Here is a 26,348-nt window from a genome sequence, read left to right as displayed (position 1 = left end):
AAATATGGTAATTTTAGGCGACCATTTTTCAAGGTCTTCTACTTCTAGAAGCACAGAAACTTTCACTGGGAGACAGTAGACATCTAATACATTGCATACAACAGGGTTTCAGCTAAATATTTATTATGTTGATGATGTAGAGTTTTTAGAAAATCGTTTATGAAATATGATATGCAAAGTTTTATAGGGTTAATATTTGCAGATATTACACACAGACCTGCACATACTTCCAAAACTGTGTGTAGTGCACGCACACTAACACGCACACACACACAGACACTTATTTGTAGTTGTTCGACTGCACAATGTTGATTTAACAATCCTGACAATGTATTTGCTGTAGAATCATATATGTTCTTTTTAGTAATATTCCTATGGTTGCAATTTGCAGAATATAAACCATGATTATGTTTTTCTTTCAGACTAATTAAATTTGTTAGCAATATAAGTATCACCTTTTTTTAAGTACTGTAAATCTTTACAGTAAAGCTAAAGATTTACTGTATATCTATTGAACATGTGTAGTACCACAACTCACAAATAGGTGGCATTCTTTCCAGTTAAAATGCTACTATAGGAGCCTTTACTCAGTGTGTAAACATAGATAAGTGTGCTGTAAATTTACTGAAAATCAATTGAACTCTATACGGGTAATTTTTGACACGAACATCACAGGTGTCATTATTTTTAAACAACAGAAGTGTTAAGACCTTGTCTGAATACGACACCATTTTTCTAGCTTTTGGCGCCCCCAGCTGGACATTTACTGGAAAACTGCAGCCAAATGTGTAATGAAGCGTGTCATTTCAGTTTTGCAAAACTGTTGCAATGCTCACATAAATTTCATGAGACCAGACTGCCACAAACACACACAGAACATCAAGGTTTTTGCTTATGATGAGACGGGAGCCGTTGTGCCAATACTTATGAGTGAGAAACAAGCAAGTAAAAAACAATACATCCATTTTTTGAATCACAATACAACAAACATAATTAATAAAGAACACTTACTCGAACTGTACATTCCAAGAAATCTCTGGCTGCACACAAAAATATAAATAAACTCCAGCCACTTGTCCCTGCAACACAAAAGCGAATTCTCCGATATCCCTCCTCCTTCAAATTGTCGAAATTCAAGCCAGTCGGCCCACAACCAGGGTAGTTTAGGGATAGGGAAGAGGGTCTGGGGAGAGGAGCAACATAAAAACACCTTATCACCATGCTGTTTTGCTAATTGCTGCGATCGTTCCAAGTGGGGGTTGGAGGGGAGGGATTGAAACTCGTCTAGCTATTGGTCAACCTTTTTGTTCAGCCCTGAGGCAGGACTTAGGTCAGCAGAGAAGTTGTTGCAAATGTAAACCATTAAAAAAAAATAATGTGCATGGATAAATCGTTAAGCTATAATAAAAGAAGTAACATCCAATAAGAAAACAAGAATTGTCAATTTTGAATTCATGGTGACTTTAAGTTTTGTATTTATTACTGTGATGTACAACCCACAGGACCCCAGAACATTGATACTAATTCACAATTACCTTCTTTTAACTCCTTTAATTTTAAATATATTGGGGAGACATAGGCTGGTTTTCAAATGTTTTATTCCAGGCAGTAAACATTTCTCAGGGTAGGCTTGTTTTTGAAAGTCATGTTCTGTGTACCTGAACCGTTCCATGGTCTTGTTGACATTTCAGCCCCATTTAGAACCATTTAAAAAATGGGTCAAAATGATCCTCAAGAAAGTCCATGGAAGAGTTAAATTCTTGGCTATAAACTACAAGCTATCTAACATTTCCACTGTTATTGCCCAGGAAAATAGAGGCAGTTCACTGAACACAATACACGCTGACCTTTTGTGACAATGTGTCCCAATAGCAAGGTATGTTGTAACACTCTATGGGTTAAGTTGTCACAATGGAACCTGCCATAAAACATTCAATTATTTGAATTAGTAAAATGTAAAAAAGTAGAACAATTATGTTCAGCCTTTTACTTATAATCTACCTTCAAGGTAGTTGACCCATGCCTGAATGTAAACTGTTACTGATTTATTGTGTTCACTCGTTTACCCAGCATCTATAGGTAAATATTGCGATGCTGAACTTTTAGATTGGAGTATAGAATTCAAAAACATCATTCTAATTTAAGATGGTTTGAACTAGTTGTTTGAAACCAAGATACAAAGCAACTGCTAGAGAAAACACAAATTTTTGTGATTAATTGGACTTATAGTTTCTGAGATATAGTTTCTCCAAGTGACAACAAGCCCTGGTCTCCGTAATATATTAAGACTGTTTTAATTAATGGTCCTGCTACAGATATTCGCAAAGCTTTATGGTTACTACACCTTTTTTCATGCATGTCAGATCAACAAAAATTTGCCTTGGTGTCCCTTGAAACAGAAGAAGGTAGTAAACCTATAGGAGCTCTCCTCAAGACCTTGGCATCTGAACGGTCAAGCACGTCCAGGATTCAGCCAATATCTACAGCTCCATTAATGACATCAGATTGTATCTATCTGGCTATTATTGTAATTGAACCACCTACTCACCAGAAATCTGTTCCCTCTATAAGCCTTAGGGATAGAAAAAAATGGAAAAACCTTTTTATTATAAGCTGGGTGCTGTGTGGGCCTCAAGAGCGCCGTGCTTTAGAGAATTTTGAAGGAAACCGAACAGACACTAAAATCAGATTGTCTGAGCTTAATTCCCCGACAGTGCATCTGGACTATACGTCTCCTGGCAACCTGTGGAGAGGGCTCTGCTGTAGTAACCTAAGGAGAAGCTTCCACAACTGCAGGCTGTGCATACAGTACATGAAAGCACTCCACATACACACACATGCATGGACCTGTGCAATTCAGAAAACACACTCTTTGCTAACTGATTGGTAAAGGTTCCTTAGACCTTGTGTATTTGTTCTCCCAGGTGTCTGTTGAGTTTCCCACTAACATTACCGCAAAACACTCATATTGTCTCAAATAACCCTAAAACAATGCCAGTGATAAAAGGGTCATGATTTTAAAATGGCATCACTCTCTTTCTCTAAATTTGTCCAGCTCCCTTCCTCTTCCCCTTTTCTCTTCCAGTTTCTAAAGCTAAACACATTTCCAAACTCAATTTCCAGTGTGGTTGTGATCATTTCTCTGTGTGCTGAATGGATCATATAGGAGTCACAGTCGGACTCTGCTGAACATTCATACCCACCATGGTCTGTTCTGGATTGGGATGACCAGCACATGGTTTCAATGCAGAAGGTTTTGAACCTGTAGAGCTGATCTGAGCTCTTATCTAAATGCAGTACTTTAAATCATGCTAATAAAAATACAAGGACAGTCTTAGCTAAGGTCTTGCAGTATAGGAAAGCCAACAGTCAAGATCAGCCAGAATTTAAAGCTAGTGTCAAACCTCTGATAGTATGAACATTGATCTGGCATCAGATCCATATTAATGTGTTTGTTACAAGAGAAACAAAAAAGAAGAAAGAAAAGATTTATTATCAAGACCTGGTACGTGTTTGATAAAACTCTAAAAATGATTACATTTATAATGATAATACTGAAGCTACTCCCATAAAATCACTCTCCCAAGGTTTATATATATATATATATATATATATATATATATATATATATATATATATATATATATATAGTTTTTCAAAATTCCTGACATTTAATCGTAGAAAACATTCCTTGTCTTAGGTCAGTTAGGATCAATACTTTATTTTAAGAATGTGAAATGTCAGAATAATAGTAGAGAGAATGATTTACTTCAGCTTTTATTTCTTTCATCACATTCCCAGTGGGTCAGAAGTTTACATACACATTGTTAGTATTTGGTAGCATTGCCTTTAAATTGTTTAACTTGTGTCAAACGTTTTGGGTAGCCTTCTACAAGCTTCTCACAATAAGTTTCTGGAATTCCTCCAGACAGAACTGGTGTGTCTGAGTCAGGGTTGTAGGCCTCCTTGCTCGCACATGCTTTTTCAGTCCTCCCCATAAATTTTCTATCGGATTGAGGTCAGGGCTTTGTGATGGCCACTCCAATACCTTGACTTTGTTGTCCTTTGGAGGTATACTTGGGATCATTATCCACTTGGAAGACCCATTTGCGATCGAGCTTTAACTTCCTGGCTGATGTCTTGAGATGTTGCTTCAATATATCCAAATAATTTTCCTTCCTCATGGTGCCGTCTATTTTATGAATAGACTTGTGGAGGTCCACAATATTCTTTTCTGAGGTCTTGGCTGATTTCTTATGATTTTCCCATGATGTCAAGCAAAGAGGCACTGAGTTTGAAGGTAGACCTTAAAATACATCCAAAGGTACACCTCCAGTTGACTCCAATTTGCCAATTAGCCTAACAGAAGCTATTTGGCTAATTGCCTAAAGCCTTTGACATCATTTTCTGGAATTTTCCAAGCTGCTTAAAGGCACAGTTAACTTAGTGTATGTAAACTTCTGACCGACTAGAATTGTGATACAGTCAATTAAAAGTGAAACAATCTGTCTGTAAACAATTGTTGGAAAAATTACTCATGTCATGCACAAAGTAGATATCTTAAACGACTTGCCAAAACAATAGTTTGCTAATATGAAATCTGCGGAGTGGTTAAAAAATTAATTTGAATGACTTCAACCTAAGTCTATGTACTAACTTCTGACTTCAACTATATATATATATGAGTGGCAGTTCTGTGGACGGAAATGCCTTGTTGATGAGAGAGGTCAACAGAGAATGACCAAACTGGTTCGAACTGACAAAGTCTACGGTAACTCAAATAACCACTCTGTACAATTGTGGTGAGAAGAATAGCATCTAATAATGCTATTCTGAGATGTGGGTTGGCGCTGTTTCGGCGGCATGAGGGGGACCTACACAATAGAAGGCAGGTGGTTTTAATGTTGTGGCTGATCGGTGTGTGTGTATATATATATATATATATATATATATATATATATATATATATATATATATATATATATACAGTTGAAGTCAGAAGTTTACATACACTTAGGTTGAAGTCATTAAAACAAATTTTTTAACCACTCCACAGATTTAATATAAGCAAACTAACTATCTACTTAAGTAATTTTTCCAACAATTGTTTACAGACAGATTGTTTCACTTTTAATTGACTCTATCACAATTCCAGTGGGTCAGTAGTTTACATACACTAAGTAAACTTTGCCTTCAAGCAGCTTGGAAAGTTCCAGATAATGATGTCAAGTCTTTAGACAATTAGCCAATTAGCTTCTGATAGAAGGTGTACTGAATTGGAGGTGTACCTGTGGATGTATTTTAAGGCCTACCTTCAAACTCAGTGACTCTTTGCTTGATATCATGGGAAAATCAAAAGAAATCAGACAAGACCTCAGAAAAAAAAAATGGTGGACCTCCACAAGTCTGGTTCATCCTTGGGAGCAATTTCCAAATGCATGAAGGTACAATGTTCATCTGTACAAACAATAGTACGCAAGCATAAACACCGTGGGACCATGCAGCCATCATACAGCTCAGGAAGAAGACGTATTCTGTCTCCTAGAGGTGAACATATTTTTGTGCGAAAAGTGTAAATCAATCCCAGAACAACAGCAAAGGACCTTGTGAATATGCTGGAGGAAACAGGTAGACAAGTATCTATATCCACAGTAAAACATTTCCTATATCAGCATAACCTGAAAGGCTGCTCAGCAAGAAAGAAGCCACTGCTCCAAAACCACCATAAAAAAGCCAGACTACAGTTTGCAAGTGCACATGGGGACAAATATCGTACTTTTTGGAGAAATGTCCTCTGGTCTAATGAAAAAAAATCGAACTGTTTGGCCATAATGACCTTCGTTATGTTTGGAGGAAAAAGGGTGAGGCTTGCAAGCTGAAGAACACCATCCCAACCATCAAGCATAGGGGTGGCAGCATCATGTTGTGGGGGTGCTTTGCTGCAGGAGGGACTGGTGCATTTCACAAAAAAGCTGTCATCATGAGGAAGGAATATTATGTGGATAGGTTGAAGCAACATCTCAAGACATCTGCCAGGAAGTTAAAGCTTGGTCGTAAATGGGTCTTCCAAATGGACAATGACCCCAAGCATACCTCCAAAGTTGTGGCAAAATGGCTTAAGGACAGCAAAGTCAAGGTATTGGAGTGGCCATCACAAAGCCCTGACCTCAATCCGCTAGAAAATTTGTGGGCAGAACTGAAAAAGTGTGTGCGAGCAAGGTGGCCTACAAACCTGTCTCAGTTATACCAGTTCTATCTGGAGGAATGGGCCAAAATTCCAGAAACTTATTGTAAGAAGTTTGTGGAAGGCTACACAAAACGTTTTGACCCAAGTACAAACAATTTAAAGGCAATGCTACCAAATACTAACAAAGTGTATGTAAACTTCTGACCCACTGAGAATGTGATGAAAGAAATAAAAGCTTAAATAAATCATTCTCTCTACTATTACACTAAAATGAAGTAGTGATCTTAACTGATTTAAGACAAGGAATGTTATCTACGATTAAATGTCAGGAAATGTGGAAAACTGAGTTTAAATGTATTTGTCTAAGGTGTATGTAAACTTCTGACTTCAACTGTATATAGGCATATGTCAGTTTCAAAATCAGCGGAATCATTTTGAATAAAAAACAAAACAAAACAAACAAACAAAAACAAACAAACAAACAAACAACAAAAAAGGACTATTAACAAGATATGATGGATGTGCCTACAGTTAGCTTGGTGGACTCGAGACACTAATTAATCTATAATTTAAGACTTTTGGGGGGAACGTCAGTGAGGACATTGATTTGGCGAACTGCTGTGCAGTATTGAAGTCAATGGCAGAGAGGCCTGTGCATCGATTTGGCTTACCATTATATTTACAGCAAACAGAAGAATCAAACAAAAGCCCAAACAGCAGCTATGAACAACACAACTACTTCAGTGAAATCATTTATACATAAAGTAGAAGCTATCTATGTGTATTAGACTCCCCACATCATTTCCTTTATGTCTCCAGAAAACTGTCTTTTCTTTTCCTCCTGTCTTCATCAACCGCTCCCTTTTATTTTTTCCACTGCTCTTTGGCTCTCTCTTGTGGTAGAAAAGGAATAGGGGTGAGGAAAGACCTAACTACCTACTTACCTAGTGTATGTTTATTTGCTTGAAAGAAAAAGAAAAAATAATAGTAAATAAAAGTTTGCTATAAGGAAGACTTGTGTTTTGTACCCTAAACTCAACACAGAACAAGTATAGTTTCCATTCTGTGTATATTCAACTATTGTTAAAGAAAAAGTTCAAACAAAAAAATTATTTTAGTATTTGTATATGTATAGTTTATTACACATCAATGAAGAATAAAAATAACAAAACAATGGTAACATAATTAAATGGATATAAGTACTGTATAACAGAATGTCATAAGAAAGATGTCATAGGATTTTATTTGAACTAGAAGAAACAAAAACATTGTAATATGTATCATCTTCACTATACGATAGTTACTCATCAGTTTTAAACTGTCTGTTTTCACGTCACTGATCTCAGTGCTCACTTTTTGTTTCACAAAAATAACGTGTCAACTAACGTGTATAAACATTTCAAAATGTGTGACCAGTTTGACCAGTTTGGTCTGGGAGAATGTAGGCAGAGTGGTTGAGATTAGATACAAGGCTTGAGGGGAAATTACTCTGGCAGTGCTCTGTATCCTCATTCTTTGCATTTCTGTACAGTAATGACATCTTGTTTGTATTTCTCTTGAACTGAACAAAGACCTCTTAATCTCTGAGACTAGTTTAAACAGTACTATTAAGTATAAGATCAACTGGATTTTGTGCTCTGTTGGTCTCAAAAGTAATTTATAATTTCAACTAGCTCATGATGGTGAACAAAATTCCTCAGGTTGTTCCATACACACACGGTCACTCTGAAATCCAGTAAGATATTAATCAGTTTTGCCAAACGAACATGTTAGCATATTAAATAATTTAAATGTCCCTCAAGGGATATGGTAAATAAAGCATAACATGCACCTTTAAAACCTTTTCATGTTAACTAATGTAGTTAACTAATGTTAACAAATGGAACCTTACAGTAAAGTGTAACCAAACTTATAGTGCACCATAACCATAGTTTAACAGTTTACAATAAGGCAGCACTCCACATTTAGCTATGTAACAGACCACCATTTTTTGCTCTGAATACACAGAATGTGATGTTAGTTTATCTCTAACATTCTTAATTGGTCCCTGTGGTAAGGGAATTTAGACTACCTGAACGCATTGTCTCCAACTCTCACCAGAGATCCGACTCCACCCACACAATCTTATTCTGCTCCTCTGTCACCACAGTTTTCAGATTGTCCACAAGGGTGGCACTGTCATGCCAGCTCTCTGGAAGAATGCTGTGGTAAAGGCAGGGCAGTTTATCCAGAAGAGGTTCCTCATTGCTGGAACACTCCAGCAGCTGAGACTCAGTAATTGAATTCTGCCGTAGTTTCTGTCTAAGAGACAAAGACAGTATGGAAAATATGGCCAAAGAATTCCAGAGCTGCACCATGAATCCTCAAAATCAAAACTTTCATCTTAAAATACGTTTAAGTTTCATAGTGAAAAGGCCGTACTAGCCCAAGTTTCCTAGGCTGTAGAATGTGTAGATGATTAATGTGACAAGGCCCTGACTGAGATGGAGGAAACTATAATACCTGAGTCTGCGGACACTCCTCTCCGTTGAAATGATAAAGATGATGATGGGGAATATTTCGGCACGGTGGAGGCGACGCACACAGTCCAAACCCAGTGGTAACACACAGTGAATGCCCTATACAAGGGATATCAAACAGGAATGCACTATGTGACCACTGAAACTATTTTATATAGGGGTCTGTTTACATAACCTGTTTACATAAAGTTTAAAATTGCAATCGTTTAGCCAACAGAGCCTGTCAGATACTGCCCCAGTCCTACTCCCACTGTTACGTGTCGCTGAGTGATGACTACTAACTTCAGCCTGTGCCAGCCAAACATCACTTCAGTCTACTATGGTGGTCTTCAGAGGATAAACTGCTGCCAACTCCAACCGTAAAACATGGGATACTTCACTGCCTGAACCTTGGACTTAGGATGGACTTCACTGAATATGAACAGCTACAAGCTTCCAGCTAGACTGCGATGCTCCTCACTGACTTCTGCCTGCATCATCTTGGTCATAGAATGGACTGCACTCTCTCTTAAAATGGAATACATAGACAATAAATGAATTGCCAGCTAAAGCCTTCATCAGCCAAATAACAAAGGACACTGTATCTACATGCACACCCCCCCATTTACTACATCTTATGGACTTTTGTGTTCCTTGCCACAGTCACCTTTGACTTGCTCACTGTGGGCCTAATAATATATATATATTAAGGCATAATCTACAATCATGTTTCTTATCAAACCGCAGAATGAAGACTTTAAGACATTACAGATTTTATAGCTTCATTTTCTGTTTCAGCATCATTTTCTGTACTTGATATGACAGTTCAAACACACCCGTTTCATGATCTTGTCCACCCCCTGCGTCGTATAGCAACGGTGTGATTTCGAGTCACACTCCTCAAGAATCTCCCCCTTCTGCATTCGAACAGCATGCTCACTTGCTATCAGCAACTCTAAAATATGAAATATAGAGAGAATGAGAGGAAGTGATGGGATAAGGATGCAAGGCTATACAGAGGAAAATTAAAGGCAGATAGAAAGAATCTAGGACAGATGGGCCTGTATTGTTGGAGAATTCACCTAACTTACAAAAAAAGAGTAATTTATTTATACCTGACTCACAGAGCTGATAACCCTCCTGCTCTGCCAATCGTTTGTGCAGGATTCGGCCAAGGATTGTGGGAAGGAGGAGGACTGGGCGGCAGACAGGCGGGAAATGAGGTGTGACCAGGGTATAGGGCATCAGGGTCACACATCTTCTGGGCATACTGCCATTACCTACAGGAGAGAAAGATTTGTGCAACAAATTAAGTTCTAAACCAAAATGTAGTCTAAAATTATTTCAGCCTGTACAGCTGAAACCAGCTCATTTCACAATCTGCTTTTGGCACCCCTCCATGGACATTACACCTGGAAAATGGAGCTCACATGTGCCCATTTGCCGAACAACCCTTACTTCTTTGGCCACAGGGAGTAGTGTTTTGAATTTCAGTATGTACAGACTGATTTTAGCTATAGAAAAGTCAACCTTCTGATTTCACTGTGAGATCTGTCTGGAATGGTGTTTGTCTAATACTAACTCTCTTGAGCTGTACTGTTGTCCTCCTCCGCACTGACCCACAATGGGTTTCTGTTCTGCTGACCAGTGCTGACGATCCTCACTGCTCTCTGTTTCTCATGCGCTGTTGCTCTCTCCACCTGTGGGCAGGTAATCAGAGGTGCAAGGCAGATGTTACAATCTGAGCTAACATACCATGCCATGCCACGACACATCTCTACAGAATCAAACACTGCAAGTCCACAATAATTTTGTGTCTGATTTTCTGACTCATTCATGTTTTAGCAACAAGACAATAAAACAGTTGCTCACAATGATACATTAATAATTTTTGTTCAACTTGTTTGTTTTTCATCAATGGCTGGTATCAGGGTTGGAGTTATGCACTACTCATTCAGTCATAATACATTCTCATACCACACCCACAGTTCCCAATTAAGATGAACATTTCTGTAATTCTACACTGAGGCATTACAAAGCTAGAGGAGAGACTGTATATTTCCTAACTATTATATGAGACACAGGCACATTCCAAGAATATGGTAAGCTTTGATGTCCTATTACTTTTTTGTTTTAAGCATTAGAGGCACAAATCCTTTGTTATTTGTTGTGAGAACTAATAGATTAGATATTAGATATGTTAGATGCAGTGTTGGGTAAGTTACTCAAAAAGTAATCCATGACAAATTACTAATTATGTCTATTACATTGTAATCAGATTACTTTGCTGGTCATTTCACTTAATCGAATAAGTAATCACATAACTGATTACTTTACTTTTAGGTTACTTTCTAAAACAATTTTTACAGAAAAGTTTTAGTTTTTTGCTAAACGAATTCAAAACAATGTCTATATTTCCTCCTTGTTCATTGTTGCATGCAAGTTATACACTTAAAGCACCACACATTTCGCCCTTACAATGAATCATTAGGGGGCATAAGCCCTTCAGCTGCAACAGAAATGCAAACAAACATACAAATGAACATAATTCATGTTTCCTATCTGTCACTCACTCGACGTTGTGTCGATGTAGTGACACTATGGGTCACTCTTGGGAGCCCCAAACACCTCTGATCTTTTTTTTTAAAAGGCCAATGAGAATTGGCAAGTGGAATTTGCATCCCACTCCCCCGGACATATGGGTATAAAAGGAGCTGGTATGCAACCACTCATTCAGATTTTCTCTTCGGAGCCGAGCGGTTCTATTCATTGAGCTGAATTCATCCGCCGAGTTCATTCACCTTCTCCCCCTCTGCATCTGTGGCTTGCAGAGAACACCCCTGGGTGCTTCAGCAGAACATTTCAAAGAGTATATTCTAATAGAGTATATTTTCTTTCTGAAAGAGCGGCACACACGGAACGTCTTTTTAAAGATGTGTCTTTTTAAAGATGCCTTTCCGTTTGTGTGTTATTCCTGGTTGCGGTCGTTATCTCTCCACTTCCAATGGCCACGATCGCTGTCTTACGTGTCTAAGCACTACCCATGTGGAGACATCATTCGTGGATGGATCATGTCCTCATTGCGAGAATATGACCATGGCAACGTTGCAATTGCGGCTTGCATTCGTAAGAAAGCAAGCCACCCCAGCGGCTCCCCACCTCGGTCCTTCTACCTACGGGTATGAGGGCGTGCCGGTTAGCACTGGGGGCGATTTGGGGACCTCAATGGGACCACCTCCGCCGGGTATCCCCCCTTGGCCAGGGGGTATTCGGTGATCCCCCAGGTGGATAAGGCGCTCGCGGTGCACTTATGTCCACAAAGCGCCGCCACCTGGTGCGGGCGCCCGAAACTCCCATCCAGGGCCTGTAGGTTTATGTCATCATTGACAGCTAAGGCCTACAGTGCCACTGGACAAGCCGCCTCCACCCTGCATGCCATGGCTCTCCTGCAAGTACACCAAGCCAAGGCACTAAAAGAACTGCACGAGGGTAGTTCTGACCCGGGATTGATGCAGGAACTGAGCTCGGCGACCGACCTCGCTCTCCGGGTGACGAAGGTCACGGCGTGGTCTCTCGGGCAGACAATGTCCACCCTCGTGGTCCAGGAGCGCCACCTTTGGCTCAACTTGGTTGAGATGCTGAGGCTGACAAGGCATGGTTCCTTGATGCCCCCATCTCCCAGGTTGGCCTATTCGGCGACACCGTCGAGGACTTTACCCAGCAGTTCTCGGCGGTGAAGCAGCAGACGGAGGCCATACGTCCGCTAACAACCTGAGGAAGGCTTCGAAGTGCCCCTGAGATGGGCGACCCAGGAGCAAGGAGACCTGCTACACTGGAGCTGGTAAGCAGACCACTCCATCCCCGGTGGAGGGCCGGGAGGAGAATCTTTTGTTTCATTTTCATTTAATTGCGCCGCATGCCCAAGAGGCTGCGGTACCCAAAAGTTCAGCAAAGGAGCAGTTTCCTTGTTTCTTGGGTCACATGTCCGGTGTGCACAGCCGTCGTCACGACCACTGTCCACCGTCCCATCTTTGCAGGTATGGCACTCCAGCGGAGATCTATCTCAATGACTGGCTGATCCTAGCTCAGAGAGTTACTGTGCGCACACAGGGGCCGCATGCTTCGGCACCTCAGCCAACTGGGGCTTCGGGTCAACTGGGAAAAGAACAAGCTCTCCCCGGTTCAGAGCATTTCTGTTCTCGGTTTGGAGTTGGACTCAGTCTTGATGACAGCGCGCCTCACGAGTGAGTGCGCACAGCTGGTGCTGAACTGTCTGAAGGTGTTCAGACAGAGAATATGGTCAGATATTTCTCAGTAACAACCGCACATCCAGGATTTAGACGCATCAGATTGCTTATCCGGGTTCTGCAAGCTGTCTCTCCTGCTTCTTGGATCACTATGCGATCTCTACAAGTAAGCTAATAAAATAATTTCAAATCAAATCAATGTTTCATGTGCATTTATTTGTTTATTTGTCAAATAGTCTTGTAATAGGCTGAATAATGATGAGTCAGACGTTCATTTTTACAAAGTAAACACCAACAGAACTCCGACGCAAACTGGAGGTTGATTTCAGCTGTTCAGCAATTTATTTCTTCTCACATAATTACATAATTTCAGCGCAAATCAATGTTTCATGACCATTTATTTATTTATTTGTCAAGTAGTCTTGTAACAGGCTGAATATTGAGGAGTCAAATGGTCATTTTCACAAAATGAACACCAACAGAACTGTTCAGTGATTTCTTTCTTCTCAAATTACAACATTTCAATGCAAATCAATATTTTATGTCTATGCATTTATTTATTTGGTTAGGAGCTGTGTAATAAGCAGGATAATGTACAGTCAGCCAGTTGTTATTGCAAAATAAACCATGATATCACAAAAAAAGACACCTGATCACCCTGTCGGGGTTTATTGTGCGATAACAACTGGCTGACTTAAATACATTATCCCTTACATATACAGTATCTCACAGAAGTGAGTACACCCCTCACATTTTAGTAAATATTTTATTATATCTTTTCATGTGACAACACTGAAGAAATGACACTTTGCTACAATGTAAAGTAGTGAGTGTACAGCTTGTATAACAGTGTAAATTTGCTGTCCCCTCAAAATAACTCAACACACAGCCATTAATGTCTAAACCGCTGGCAACAAAAGTGAGTACACCCCTAAGTGAAAATGTCCAAATTGGGCACAATTAGCCATTTTCCCTCCCCGGTGTCATGTGATTCATTAGTGTTACAAGGTCTCAGGTGTGAATGGGGAGCAGGTGTGTTAAATTTGGTGTTATTGCTCTCACTCTCTCATACTGGTCACTGGAAGTTCAACATAGCACCTCATGGCAAAGAACTCTCTGAGGATCTGAAAAAAAGAATTGTTGCTCTACATAAAGATGGCCTAGGCTATAAGAAGATTGCCAAGACCCTGAAACTGAGTTGCAGCACGGTGGCCAAGACCATACAGTGGTTTAACAGGACAGGTTCCACTCAGAACAGGCCTCGCCATGGTTCACCAAAGAAGTTGAGTGCACGTGCTCAGCGTCATATCCTGAGGTTGTCTTTGGGAAATAGACGTATGAGTGCTGCCAGCATTGCTGCAGAGGTTGAAGGGGTGGGGGGTCAGCCTGTCAGTGCTCAGACCATACGCCGCACACTGCATCAAATTGGTCTGCATGGCTGTCGTCCCAGAAGGAAGCCTCTTCTAAAGATGATGCACAAGAAAGCCCACAAACAGTTTGCTGAAGACAAGCAGACTAAGGACATGGATTACTGGAACCATGTCCTATGGTCTGATGAGACCAAGATAAACTTATTTGGTTCAGATGGTGTCAAGCGTGTATGGCGGCAACCAAGTGAGGAGCACAAAGACAAGTGTGTCTTGCCTGCAGTCAAGCATGGTGGTGGGAGTGTCATGGTCTGGGGCTGCATGAGTGCTGCCGGCACTGGGGAGCTACAGTTCATTAAGGGAACCATGAATGCCAACATGTACTGTGACATACTGAAGCAGAGCATGATCCCCTCCCTTCGGAGACTGGGCCGCAGGGCAGTATTCCAACATGATAACGACCCCAAACACACCTACAAGACGACAACTGCCTTGCTAAAGAAGCTGAGGGTAAAGGTGATGGACTGGCCAAGCATGTCTCCAGACCTAAACCCTATTGAGCATCTGTGGGGCATCCTCAAACGGAAGGTGGAGGAGCGCAAGGTCTCTAACATCCACCAGCTCCGTGATGTCGTCATGGAGGAGTGGAAGAGGACTCCAGTGGCAACCTGTGAAGCTCTGGTGAACTCCATGCCCAAGAGGGTTAAGGCAGTGCTGGAAAATAATGGTGGCAACACAAAATATTGACACTTTGGGCCCAATTTGGACATTTTCACTTAGGGGTGTACTCACTTTTGTTGCCAGCGGTTTAGACATTAATGGCTGTGTGTTGAGTTATTTTGAGGGGACAGCAAATTTACACTGTTATACAAGCTGCACACTCACTACTTTACATTGTAGCAAAGTGTCATTTCTTCAGTGTTGTCACATGAAAAGAGCGGCACACATGGAACTTCTTTTTAAAGACGCGTCTTATTAAAGATGCCTTTCCGTTTGTGTGTTATTCCTGGTTGTGGTCGTTATCTCTCCACTTCCAATGGCCATGATCGCTGTCTTACGTTTACTAAAATGTGAGGGGTGTACTCACTTCTGTGAGATACTGTATACTGTCTGTCTATATATATATACCGATCAGCCACAACATTAAAACCACCTGCCTAATATTGTGTAGGTCCCCCTCGTGCCAACAAAACAGCGCCAACCCGCATCTCAGAATAGCATTATGAGATGCTATTCTTCTCACCACAAGTGTACAGAGCGGTTATCTGAGTTACCGTAGACTTTGTCAGATCGAACCAGTCTGGCCATTCTCTGTTGACCTCTCTCATCAACAATGCATTTCCGTCCACAGAACTGCCACTCATTGGATGTTTTTTGTTCCCTATCTGTCACTCACTCGACGTTGGTGTCGATGTAGTGACACTAGGGGTCACTCTTGGGAGCCCGAGACACCTCTGGTCTTTGATAAAAGGCCAATGAAAATTGGCGAGTGGTATTTGCATGCCACTCCCCCGAACATACGGGTATAAAAGGAGCTGGTATGCAACCACTCATTCAGATTTTCTCTTCGGAGCCGAACGGTCATGCTCATTGAGCTGAATACTACTGTTCATTCACCTGCTGGATCTGACGGCGCATTTCAGCGGCTTCTCCCTCCTCTGCACTGGTGCACTGCAGAGAACGCCCCTGGGCGCTTCGGCAGAAAAACTAGAGAGTATATTTTCTGAAAGAGCATTTTTCCCCTCTAAAAGAGTATATATTTCTCTAAAAGAGCGCACACACGGAACGTCTTTTTAAAGACGCGTCTTTTTAAAGATGCTTTTCCGATTGTGTGTTATTCCTGGTTGTGCTCGTTATCTCTCGCCTTCTAACGGACACGATCACTGTCTTTCGTGTCTGGGCACTGCTCACGCGGAGACAGCGTTCGTGGATGGTCACATTCTCATTTCGAGAATGTGTCCATGGCAACGTTGCGGTCGCGGCTCGCCTTCGTAAGGAAGCGAGCCACCCCAGAGGCTCCCGCCTCGGTCCTTTTACCCACGGGTTTGAGGCCAGCGCGGTTAGCACTGGGGGCGATTTGGGGACCCCAATGGGACCGCCTCCGCCGGGTATCCCCCCGCGGAACTCCCATCCCCCAGCACGCTCGTCTGCCCCGATCGGGCTTCCGGGTGAGTCCGCCGGCTCGTCTCACGGCGAGTTCGACCTCTTATTCGGAGCCCGCGAAAGTGATGAGCTCTCGAGCGCAGCATCGGAGAGCGGGCTCGTCCAGTCGGAAGCCTCGGCTGGGCTCCTCCCTTCGGGGTCGATCGCCCAGTCACAGGCTGACGCGGAGATGACGACATGCTTTCCCGGACAGCCGCGAGCGTCGGTTAGAGTGGATTTCACCGCTCTTCCCTGAACCCTCGCGGCTCTGTGATTGGTTCCTGGGCTCGCGGCGCCGCTCAAAGCCACGCCCCGCCCCGTTCCTTTCTTCCCGGAAGTGCATGAAGAGCTGACAAGATCGCGGGAGGCACCTTTTACTGCCCGGTCCCGATCTTTTCAGCTTCCCCGCTCTCACTACCCTCGATGGTGGGGCGGCCAAGGGTTATTCGGCAATCCCCCGGTGGATAAAGGCGCTCGCGGTGCACCTATGCCCGCAGAGCGCCGCCACCTGGCGTGGGTGCCCAAAGCCCCGTCCAAGGCCTGTAGGTTTACGTCGTCTCTGACGGTCGAAGCCTACGGCGCTGCTGGACAAGCCGCCTCCGCCCTGCACGCCATGGCTCTCCTGCAAGTCTGCCAAGGCGCTAAAGGAACTGCACGAGGGTAGTTCCGCCCCGGGATTGATGCAGGAACTGCGCTCGACAACCGACCTCGCTCTCCGAGCGACGGAGGTCACGGCACGGTCTCCCGGGCGGACGATGGCCACACTAGTGGTCCAGGAGCGCCACCTTTGGCTCAACCTGGTCAAGATGGGTGAGGCCAACAGGACACGATCCCTTGCTGCCCCCATTTTCCAGGCGGGCCTATTCGGCGACACTGTCGAGGACCTTGCCCAGCAGTTCTCGATGGTAGAGCAGTAGATGGGTGCTAGCCGGCTTGTCCTGCCCCGGCGTGGCTCAAGATCCCCCCATCTACTCATCGCCGAGGGCGTCCCCCTGCGGTGACTGCACCGGCTCCGCCGCAGCCCGCCCCTCCGGCCCGGCCCCGGCGTGGAGCCCACCGCAGGAAGCCGACGCCACCCGTCTCACAGCCGGCACCGAAGAACCCACGGAGGTCTTCGAAGCGCCCCTGAGACGGGCGACCCAGGGACAACGAAACCCGCTGCTCTGGAGCTGGTAAGCAGATCTTCTTTTTGTTACCTTTTGCATTTAATTGCGCTGCATGCCCAAGTGGCTGCAGTACTTAAGAGCTCCGCAAGAGTGGTTTCCTTGTTCCCTGGGTCACATATTCGGTGTGTACGGCTGGCATCACGACCACCGTCCACCACTCCATTTGGCAGGTGGGCGCTCCAGCGGCGGCCTCCCGCCCTGAGCGCCCAGCTGTGGCACAAATCTGCCCCCGATGTGACAGTCTCCACGGGTCATGAGGATAGGCCTCTTCCTCCCCCGTCCCAGGCTGTTCCGGGGGTGGTCACAAGGAGCCAGGTAAGTGCTTCGATGTCCTCTGACTCAGCACGGCCACGATGGGGTGTGGCACCTCAGGCTCCGCCCCGCCGCGAGGCCCCACCCGCCGGTACATCCGATGACGTTGTCCCTTTGGTCCCCCTTGCGCGGAACTCGGGTGCATGGCTTGCGCTTTCCAGTCCGTCGCGAGGGCTGGTCCGGACCGTCCGACTCGGCTGCACGATTCACTTCGCTGGGCATCCGCCCAGGTCCAGCGGTGTCCACTTCACCTTGGTGGAAGATGGAAACGCTGCTACCTTGCGCGGAGATCGCTACCCTCCTACGGAAGGACGCGATAGAACCTGTCCCTCCAGCCGAGATGAAGAGGGGGTTTTACAGCCCCTACTTCATTGTACCGAAAAAGGCGGTGGGTTGCGGCCAATCTTGGACCTGCGAGTACTGAACCGGGCCTTACACAGACTCCCGTTCAAGATGCTGACGCAAAGACGCATTCTAGCGAGCGTCCGGCATCAAGATTGGTTCGCGGCGGTAGACCCGAAGGATGCGTACTTTCACGTCTCGATCCTTCCTCGACACAGACCCTTCCTGCGGTTTGCGTTTGAGGGTCAGGCGTATCGGTACAAGTCCTCCCTTTCGGCCTGTCCCTGTCTCCTCGCGTCTTTACGAAGATCGCAGAGGCTGCCCTTGCCCCGTTAAGGGAGGTGGGCATTCGCATTCTCAACTATCTCGACGACTGGCTAATCCTAGCTCACTCTCGAGACGGGTTATGCGCACACAGGGACCTGGTGCTCTCACACCTCAGCCGACTAGGGCTTCGGGTCAGCTGGGAAAAGAGCAAGCTCCTCCCGGTTCAGAGCATCTCTTTTCTCGGTTTGGAGTTGGACTCAGTCTCCTTGACGGCGCACCTTATGAACGAGCGCGCCCAGTCGGTGCTGGCCTGTTTGAAGGCGTTCAAACAGAAAACAGCGGTTCCACTGAAACATTTTCAGAGGCTCCTGGGGCATATGGCGTCCTCGGCGGTGGCCACCCCGCTCGGGTTGATGCATATGAGGCCGCTTCAGCACTGGCTCCAGACTCGAGTCCCGAGACGGGCATGGCGCCACGGGACACACCGCGTGGCCATTACACCGGTCTGTCACCGTCTTTTCAGCCCTTGGACCGACCTCTCGTTTCTACGAGCAGGTGTTCCTCTAGAACTGGTCTCCAGGCGCATCGTGGTCACGACAGACGCCTCCAAGACGGGCTGGGGCGCTGTTTGCAACGGGCACGCAGCCACCGGCCTCTGGACGGGTCCGCGGCTGCGTTGGCACATCAACTGCCTCGAGTTACTGGCAATTCTGCTCGCCCTGCGGAGGTTCCGGCCGTTGATCCAGGGCAAGCACGTGCTAGTTTGGACAGACAGCACAGCAGCGGTAGCATATGTCAACCGCCAAGGCGGTCTGCGCTTCCGCTGTATGTCACAACTCGCCCGCCGTCTCCTCCTCCGGAGTCAGCAGCACCTCAAGTCGCTGCGAGCCACTCATATCCCGGGCAACCTCAACGTTACAGCGGACGCGCTGTCACGGCAGGTTCCCCGCAGGGGAGAGTGGAGACTCCACCTTCAGGTGGTCCAGCTGATTTGGAGTCGATTCAGTCAGGCACAGGTGCACCTGTTCGCCTCCCAAGAATCCTCCCACTGCCCGCTCTGGTACGCCCTCACCGAGGCCTTCCTCGGCATAGACGCGCTGGCACAGCTGGTCCCCTGGCATTCGCAAATATGCGTTTTCCCCAGTGAGCCTGCTCGCACAGACCCTGTGCAAGGTCAGGGAGGACGAGGAGAAGGTCGTCCTGGTAAGCACCCTACTGGCCCGCCCAGAAGTGGTGCTCGGACCTCACGCTCCTCGTGACAGCTCCCCCGGGCAAATTCCCCTGAGAAAGGCCCTTCTTTCTCAGGGAAGGGGCACCATTCGGCACCCGCGCCCAGACCTCTGGAATCTCCATGTCTGGCCCCTGGACGGGACGCGGAAGACCTAAGCCGTCTCCCACCTGCGGTGGTAGACACATTCACTCAGGCTAGGGCTCCCTCTACGAGGCGCCTGTATGCCTTTAAGTGGTGTCTGTTCGCTAAGTGGTGTTCTTCCCATCAGGAAGACCCCCAGAGGTGCGCAGTCAGATCAGTGCTTTCCTTCCTGCAAGAGAGGTTGGAAGGGAGGCTGTCCCCTTCCACCTTGAAGGTGTACGTTGCTGCCATAGCAGCACGCCATGACGCAGTCGACGGTGAGTCCTTAGGGAAGCGTGATCTGATCATCAGGTTCCTAAGAGGCGCCAGGAGGCTGAATCCCTCCAGGCCACGCCTTGTTCCCTCATCGGACCTCTGTAGTTTTTCAGGGTCTACAGAGAGCCCCCTTTGAGTTTTGCAGTCAGCCGGGCTTAAGGCACTCTCCTTGAAGACTGCCCTCCTGACTGCGCTCACTTCCATCAAGAGGGTAGGTGACCTGCAAGCGTTCTCTGTCAGCGAAATGTGCCTGGAGTTCGGTCCGGGCTATTCTCACGTGATCCTGAGACCCCCGACCGGGCTATGTGCCCAAGGTTCCCACCACTCCTTTTAGAGACCAGGTGGTGAACCTGCAAGCGCTGCCCCAGGAGGAGGCAGACCCAGCCCTGGCGTTGCTGTGTCCGGTGCACGCTTTGCGCATCTATTTGGATCGCACGCAGAGCTTTAGACTCTCTGAGCAGCTCTTTGTCTGCTTCGGTGCACAGCGGAAAGGAAGTGCTGTCTCCAAGCAGAGGATCGCCCACTGGCTCATTGACGCCATAACTATGGCATGTCTCGCCCAAAACATGCCGCCCCCGGTAGGGCTACGAGCCCATTCTACTCGTGGTGTAGCGGCTTCTTGGGCCCTGGCCAGAGGTGCCTCTCTAACAGACATTGCAGAGCAGCGGGCTGGGCAACACCCAACACCTTTGCAAGGTTTTACAACCTCCGGGTGGAACCGGTTTCGTCCCAGGTAGTGGCACGCAACACAAGCGGATAAGCCCGGGATAGCCGGCCGGGTGTATCGCTTGCACATAGCGCCTTCCACCTCCTTTTGAGCTGAAGACGTGCGCTGTTAATTCCCAGTAGTGTTCACAAAGGTTGTTCCCTGGTTGACTTCCTCCGAGCCCTGTGGCAGTCGAGTTTTCGGAGAGACTCACTGCCGGCCCAGTACACGCGCTAACTAAGAGCCCGGTTCTGGGGTAGGTGCTCCGCATGTGGCGGTTCCCTGTAAGGCTAACCCCATGCGATCTATATCTTCCGCTAGTTCGTTTCCCTACTGGCAAACTGCGTCTTCCTTGGGCAGAGCCCCTCAGTCTCCATGTTGTAGTAACTCCTCCCCCATTGGGTAGGATCTACCTTGAAGGCTCTCCACATGGTTGGAAAGACCATGTGATGTATTCTTCCACTTAAATATCCCCCCTCTCTTGGGGCGAGGTGTGGTCTCCGCGGTGTCCTCCCCTTGGGAGGGACACCCCCCGACTAGACCTGGCGGCCCAGTCGGATAATCCCCCTTCTTTTTTAGGGAGTGGAAAAAGAGAAGGGGAAAGAGGCCATGACTGGGTTAAGCCTGTCTCTATCTCTGGGTAGTCGACTTGTCCCCAAAAAGGGCCGTTCGACACTCATAACTGTGTTGGGGGAGGTTACGTGTCGACCTGGTGTGCTGGCTATGAGGCACACAGCAAGTCTGCCCACCACACACCGCCAGTTCACGTAACACAGTTCAGCCTTGTGGCGTTTTGTATAGGGACCCCTAGTGTCACTACATCGACACCAACGTCGAGTGAGTGACAGATAGGGAACGTCATGGTTACTGGTGTAACCTCCGTTCCCTGATGGAGGGAACGAGACGTTGGTCCCTCCTGCCACAACGCTGAACTACCCGCTGAAATGGCCGGACCTTATATCGGCTCCTCAGCGTAAAACCTGAATGAGTGGTTGCATACCAGCTCCTTTTATACCCGTATGTTCGGGGGAGTGGCATGCAAATACCACTCGCCAATTTTCATTGGCCTTTTATCAAAGACCAGAGGTGTCTCGGGCTCCCAAGAGTGACCCCTAGTGTCACTACATCGACACCAACGTCTCGTTCCCTCCATCAGGGAACGGAGGTTACACCAGTAACCATGACGTTTTGGCACCATTCGGAGTAAACTCTAGAGCAGGCGTGCTATGCATTGGCATGCAGAGGAGTAATCACTGGCATGCCAGCAACTGCGAGAGGAGTAGACTATTTTATTTATATAAATTCCGCATCTGCATTCCAATCTACATCTTGATGTGATCCTTCTCATGATCATGCAGCGTGTTTTCATAAGCTGAATGGGAGGCTAAACAAAAAGTTAAAATGTGACGAGACTGCAGTATACACAACAGATTCCACTCGCCATTTGTGCATCACGAGCCGGCAATGTTTCACTTTAGGTTAATCACGTGAGTAAATGCACCTGCATTGCTTTGGTCAGGCTCAGGGGCGGACTGGGAAGAGAAATCGGCCCGGGATTTTACATAAAAACTGGCCCAACTGGGGGGGTAAACCCTCCTTAAACCAGTCACACTCAAAATTACATTAAACGATTAAAAGAGAAAACATAAACCTACATTGTGAGTTTATTCAAAATATAAATTAAACCTGGAAATAAAGTGTTAGGATTTTGCAGGTGTGATTCACCGAAAAGGTCTAAATAGTTGATCTGCTTGTGATGCACGAATGGCTTGCATGTGCAGTGCAAGTCTCGTCACACTTTAATAGTGTTTAGCCTCCCATTTAGCTGATGAAAACATGCTGTGTGTTCATGAGGAAGGATTACATCAAAATGAAGATTGGAATGCAGGTGCGAAAAACTTCATATAAATAAAATATCCTGCTCCTCTCTTGCTGTTGTTTGCATGCTATGATTACCCCTCTGTGTGATTTTGAAAAACGCATGACATAATATAAGAAATATATAAGATTCCACACAATTTCGTGATCAGTAATCAAATAAGCAAATTTGTGACATTAAATGTGTTAACTCATTTTGTACAAAAAGGACAGGTTTTCTTTCATTAAAGCACTTTCACAAGATGCTCTGTGAAAATTCACATGCAGGATCATGATTATATCATAATCATTGGGTTTTGCAATTTTTTATTCAAACTGTTATGCTGATAATATAATTTGTAATGAAAAATAAATGATTAAATTAGAAAAATGCAAAATCGAAAAATTTTCACAAGTGGACTCAAATTTCAGATACAATCACTTTATTTTTTTTTTGAGGGGGGGTGGGGGGGGCACTCCATGTCAAAAAGTTTGAAAATCCCAGGAGATCAGCAGTTAGCCTACAGAAATACTCAAACCAGCCCGTCTGGCATCAACAATCATCCATGCGATTATCTAATTAGCCAATCGTGTAGCAGCAGTGCAGTGCATAAAATCAGACATGGGTCAGGAGCTTCAGTTAATGTTCACATCAACCATCAGAATGGGGGAAAAATTTGATCTCAGTGGTTTGGACCATGGCAAGATTGTTAGTGCCAGACGGGCTGGTTTGAGTATTTCTGTAACTGCTGATCTCCTAGGATTTTCATGCACAACAGTCTCTAGAATGTACTCAGAATGGTGTCAAAAGCAAAAAACATCCAGTGAGTGGCAGTTCTGTGGACGGAAATGCCTTGTTGATGAGAGAGGTCAACAGAGAATGGCCAGACTGGTTCGAACTGACAAAGTCTACGGTAATTCAGATAACTGCTCTGTACACTTGTGGTGAGAAGAATAGCATCTCATAATGCTATTCTGAGATGCGGGTTGGAACTGTATGTATCTTTGTTTTTGTCTTGAAGGAGAACATTATATAATATTTCTTCAGCTTAGGATTTAGGATGCACTTATGATAATCTTCTAAATAATCTCTGATACATTACTAATTCTTTGTTACACTAGTGTGATTTTATTTTTTCCCTGACAGGTTGTGAGTAGAAAAAAATATAGACCATGGGTGAGATTTTACAAAAAATTAAAATGGACACATTAGACTGTATAGACATTTGTATGTCTATATATCTATCTGTATGACTATCTGTATGACCAAAATTATTACACTTTTCATGTGTTATGTTTAACATTACAGGATCTTAAAGGGATAGTTCACCCAAAAATTAAAATTCTCTCATCATTTACTCATGCTCATGATATCCCAGATATGTATGACTTTCTTCACCAGAACACATTTGACCAAAAATTCAGCTCAGTAGGTCCTTAAAATGCAAGTGGATGGTGATCCGACTTTTGAAGTTCCAAAAATCATAGATAGTCAGCAGAAACATCATCGGTACGACTCCAGCGGTTAAATTAATGTCTTCTAAAGCAATATGATCACTTTTGGTGTGGAAAAAAAGATAAATATTTAAGTACTTTTTAACTATAATCCAACGCTTCCCGTAAGCTTTACGAGAGGGTGGAGATCATGCAGTCTCTCATGTGACGTATTCGCATTGGCATGTTAAGGACGTAATCTCACATTCTCAACTCGGTTGAGACATCCAGGATAAGCACACAAACGCACCATTGTGAGAAACAGATAAACACAAATCTAAATCAAAATCAACTAAGCTTCTGTACAGCGTTCCTTCTACTCAGTTGTAAACAGCGCTGCTCTTCCATGTGTCACACGTGCCTCAGTTCTCGCATGTCTCACGTGCCAACACGATTACGTTACATGTGCATACCGCTGCTAACGTCATGGTTACTGGTGTAACCTCCGTTCCCTGATGGAGGGAACGAGATGTTGGTGTCGATGTAGTGACACTAGGGGTCACTCTTGGGAGCCCGAGACACCTCTGGTCTTTGATAAAAGGCCAATGAAAATTGGCGAGTGGTATTTGCATGCCACTCCCCCGAACATACGGGTATAAAAGGAGCTGGTATGCAACCACTCATTCAGGTTTTACGCTGAGGAGCCGATATAAGGTCCGGCCATTTCAGCGGGTAGTTCAGCGTTGTGGCAGGAGGGACCAACGTCTCGTTCCCTCCATCAGGGAACGGAGGTTACACCAGTAACCATGACGTTCCCTATCTGTCACTCACTCGACGTTGGTGTCGATGTAGTGACACTAGGGATCCCTATACAAAACGCCACAAGGCTGAACTGTGTTACGTGAACTGGCGGTGTGTGGTGGGCAGACTTGCTGTGTGCCTCATAGCCAGCACACCAGGTCGACACGTAACCTCCCCCAACACAGTTATGAGTGTCGAACGGCCCTTTTTGGGGACAAGTCGACTACCCAGAGATAGAGACAGGCTTAACCCAGTCATGGCCTCTTTCCCCTTCTCTTTTTCCACTCCCTAAAAAAGAAGGGGGATTATCCGACTGGGCCGCCAGGTCTAGTCGGGGGGTGTCCCTCCCAAGGGGAGGACACCGCGGAGACCACACCTCGCCCCAAGAGAGGGGGGGATATTTAAGTGGAAAAATACATCACATGGTCTTTCCAACCATGTGGAGAGCCTTCAAGGTAGATCCTACCCAATGGGGGAGGAGTTACTACAACATGGAGACTGAGGGGCTCTGCCCAAGGAAGACGCAGTTTGCCAGCAGGGAAACGAACTAGCGAAAGATATAGATCGCATGGGGTTAGCCTTACAGGGAACCGCCACATGCGGAGCACCTCCCCCAGAACCGGGCTCTTAGTTAGCGCGTGTACTGGGCCGGCAGTGAGTCTCTCCGAAAACTCGACTGCCACAGGGCTCGGAGGAAGTCAACCAGGGAACAACTTTTGTGAACACTACTGGGAATTAACAGCGCACGTCTTCAGCTCAAAAGGAGGTGGAAGGCGCTATGAGCAAGCGATACACCCAGCCGGCTATCCCGGGCTTATCCGCTTGTGTTGCGTGCCACTACCTGGGACCAAACCGGTTCCACCCGGAGGTTGTAGAACCTTGCAAAGGTGTTGGGTGTTGCCCAGCCCGCTGCTCTGCAATGTCTGTTAGAGAGGCACCTCTGGCCAGGGCCCAAGAAGCCGCTACACCACGGGTAGAATTGGCTCGTAGCCCTACCGGGGGCGGCATGTTTTGGGCGAGACATGCCATGGTTATGGCGTCAATGAGCCAGTGGGCGATCCTCTGCTGTGCACCAAAGCAGACAAAGAGCTGCTCAGAGATTCTAAAGCTCTGCGTGCGATCCAAATAGATGCGTAAAGCACGCACCGGACACAGCAACGACAGGGCTAGGTCTGCCTCCTCCTGGGGCAGCGCTTGCAGGTTCACCACCTGGTCTCTAAAAGGAGTGGTGGGAACCTTGGGCACATAGCCCGGTCGGGGGTTTCAGGATCACGTGAGAATAGCCCGGACCGAACTCCAGGCACGTTTCGCTGACAGAGAACGCTTGCAGGTCACCTACCCTCTTGATGGAAGTGAGCGCAGTCAGGAGGGCAGTCTTCAAGGAGAGTGCCTTAA

The 26,348-nt window shown here is 45.7% G+C and overlaps 1 protein-coding gene across 4 annotated transcripts in view; it reads right to left on the bottom strand.

Moving 5' to 3' along the window:
• Positions 1-7,382: 7,382 nt before the first annotated feature.
• Positions 7,383-26,348, bottom strand: part of card14 (caspase recruitment domain family, member 14) — a 69,279-nt gene continuing 50,313 nt past the window's right edge. Inside the window, exons 17-22 of one of the 4 annotated variants that reach the window (XR_007898616.1) lie at positions 10,268-10,385; positions 9,801-9,965; positions 9,522-9,640; positions 8,989-9,213; positions 8,690-8,805; positions 8,466-8,488 (exon numbers count right to left, since the gene is read on the bottom strand). Coding sequence is in view for 3 of the 4 variants with exons in the window: in XM_051712034.1 (XP_051567994.1) it covers positions 8,281-8,488; positions 8,690-8,805; positions 9,522-9,640; positions 9,801-9,965; positions 10,268-10,385 (726 nt within the window). In the remaining variant the exon portion in view is untranslated. Of the gene's footprint in view, positions 8,489-8,689; positions 8,806-8,988; positions 9,214-9,520; positions 9,641-9,800; positions 9,966-10,267; positions 10,386-26,348 lie in introns of those variants that run through there. The other 3 variants (XM_051712034.1, XM_051712035.1, XM_051712037.1) reach the window with 3 other exon arrangements.

The sequence above is a fragment of the Myxocyprinus asiaticus genome, chromosome 12 (genome assembly GCF_019703515.2).
Source record: "Myxocyprinus asiaticus isolate MX2 ecotype Aquarium Trade chromosome 12, UBuf_Myxa_2, whole genome shotgun sequence".
Taxonomy (NCBI): Eukaryota; Metazoa; Chordata; class Actinopteri; order Cypriniformes; family Catostomidae; genus Myxocyprinus; species Myxocyprinus asiaticus.
The sequence above is the reverse complement of the archived record's forward strand: the minus strand, read 5'-3'. Positions and strand labels throughout refer to the sequence as shown.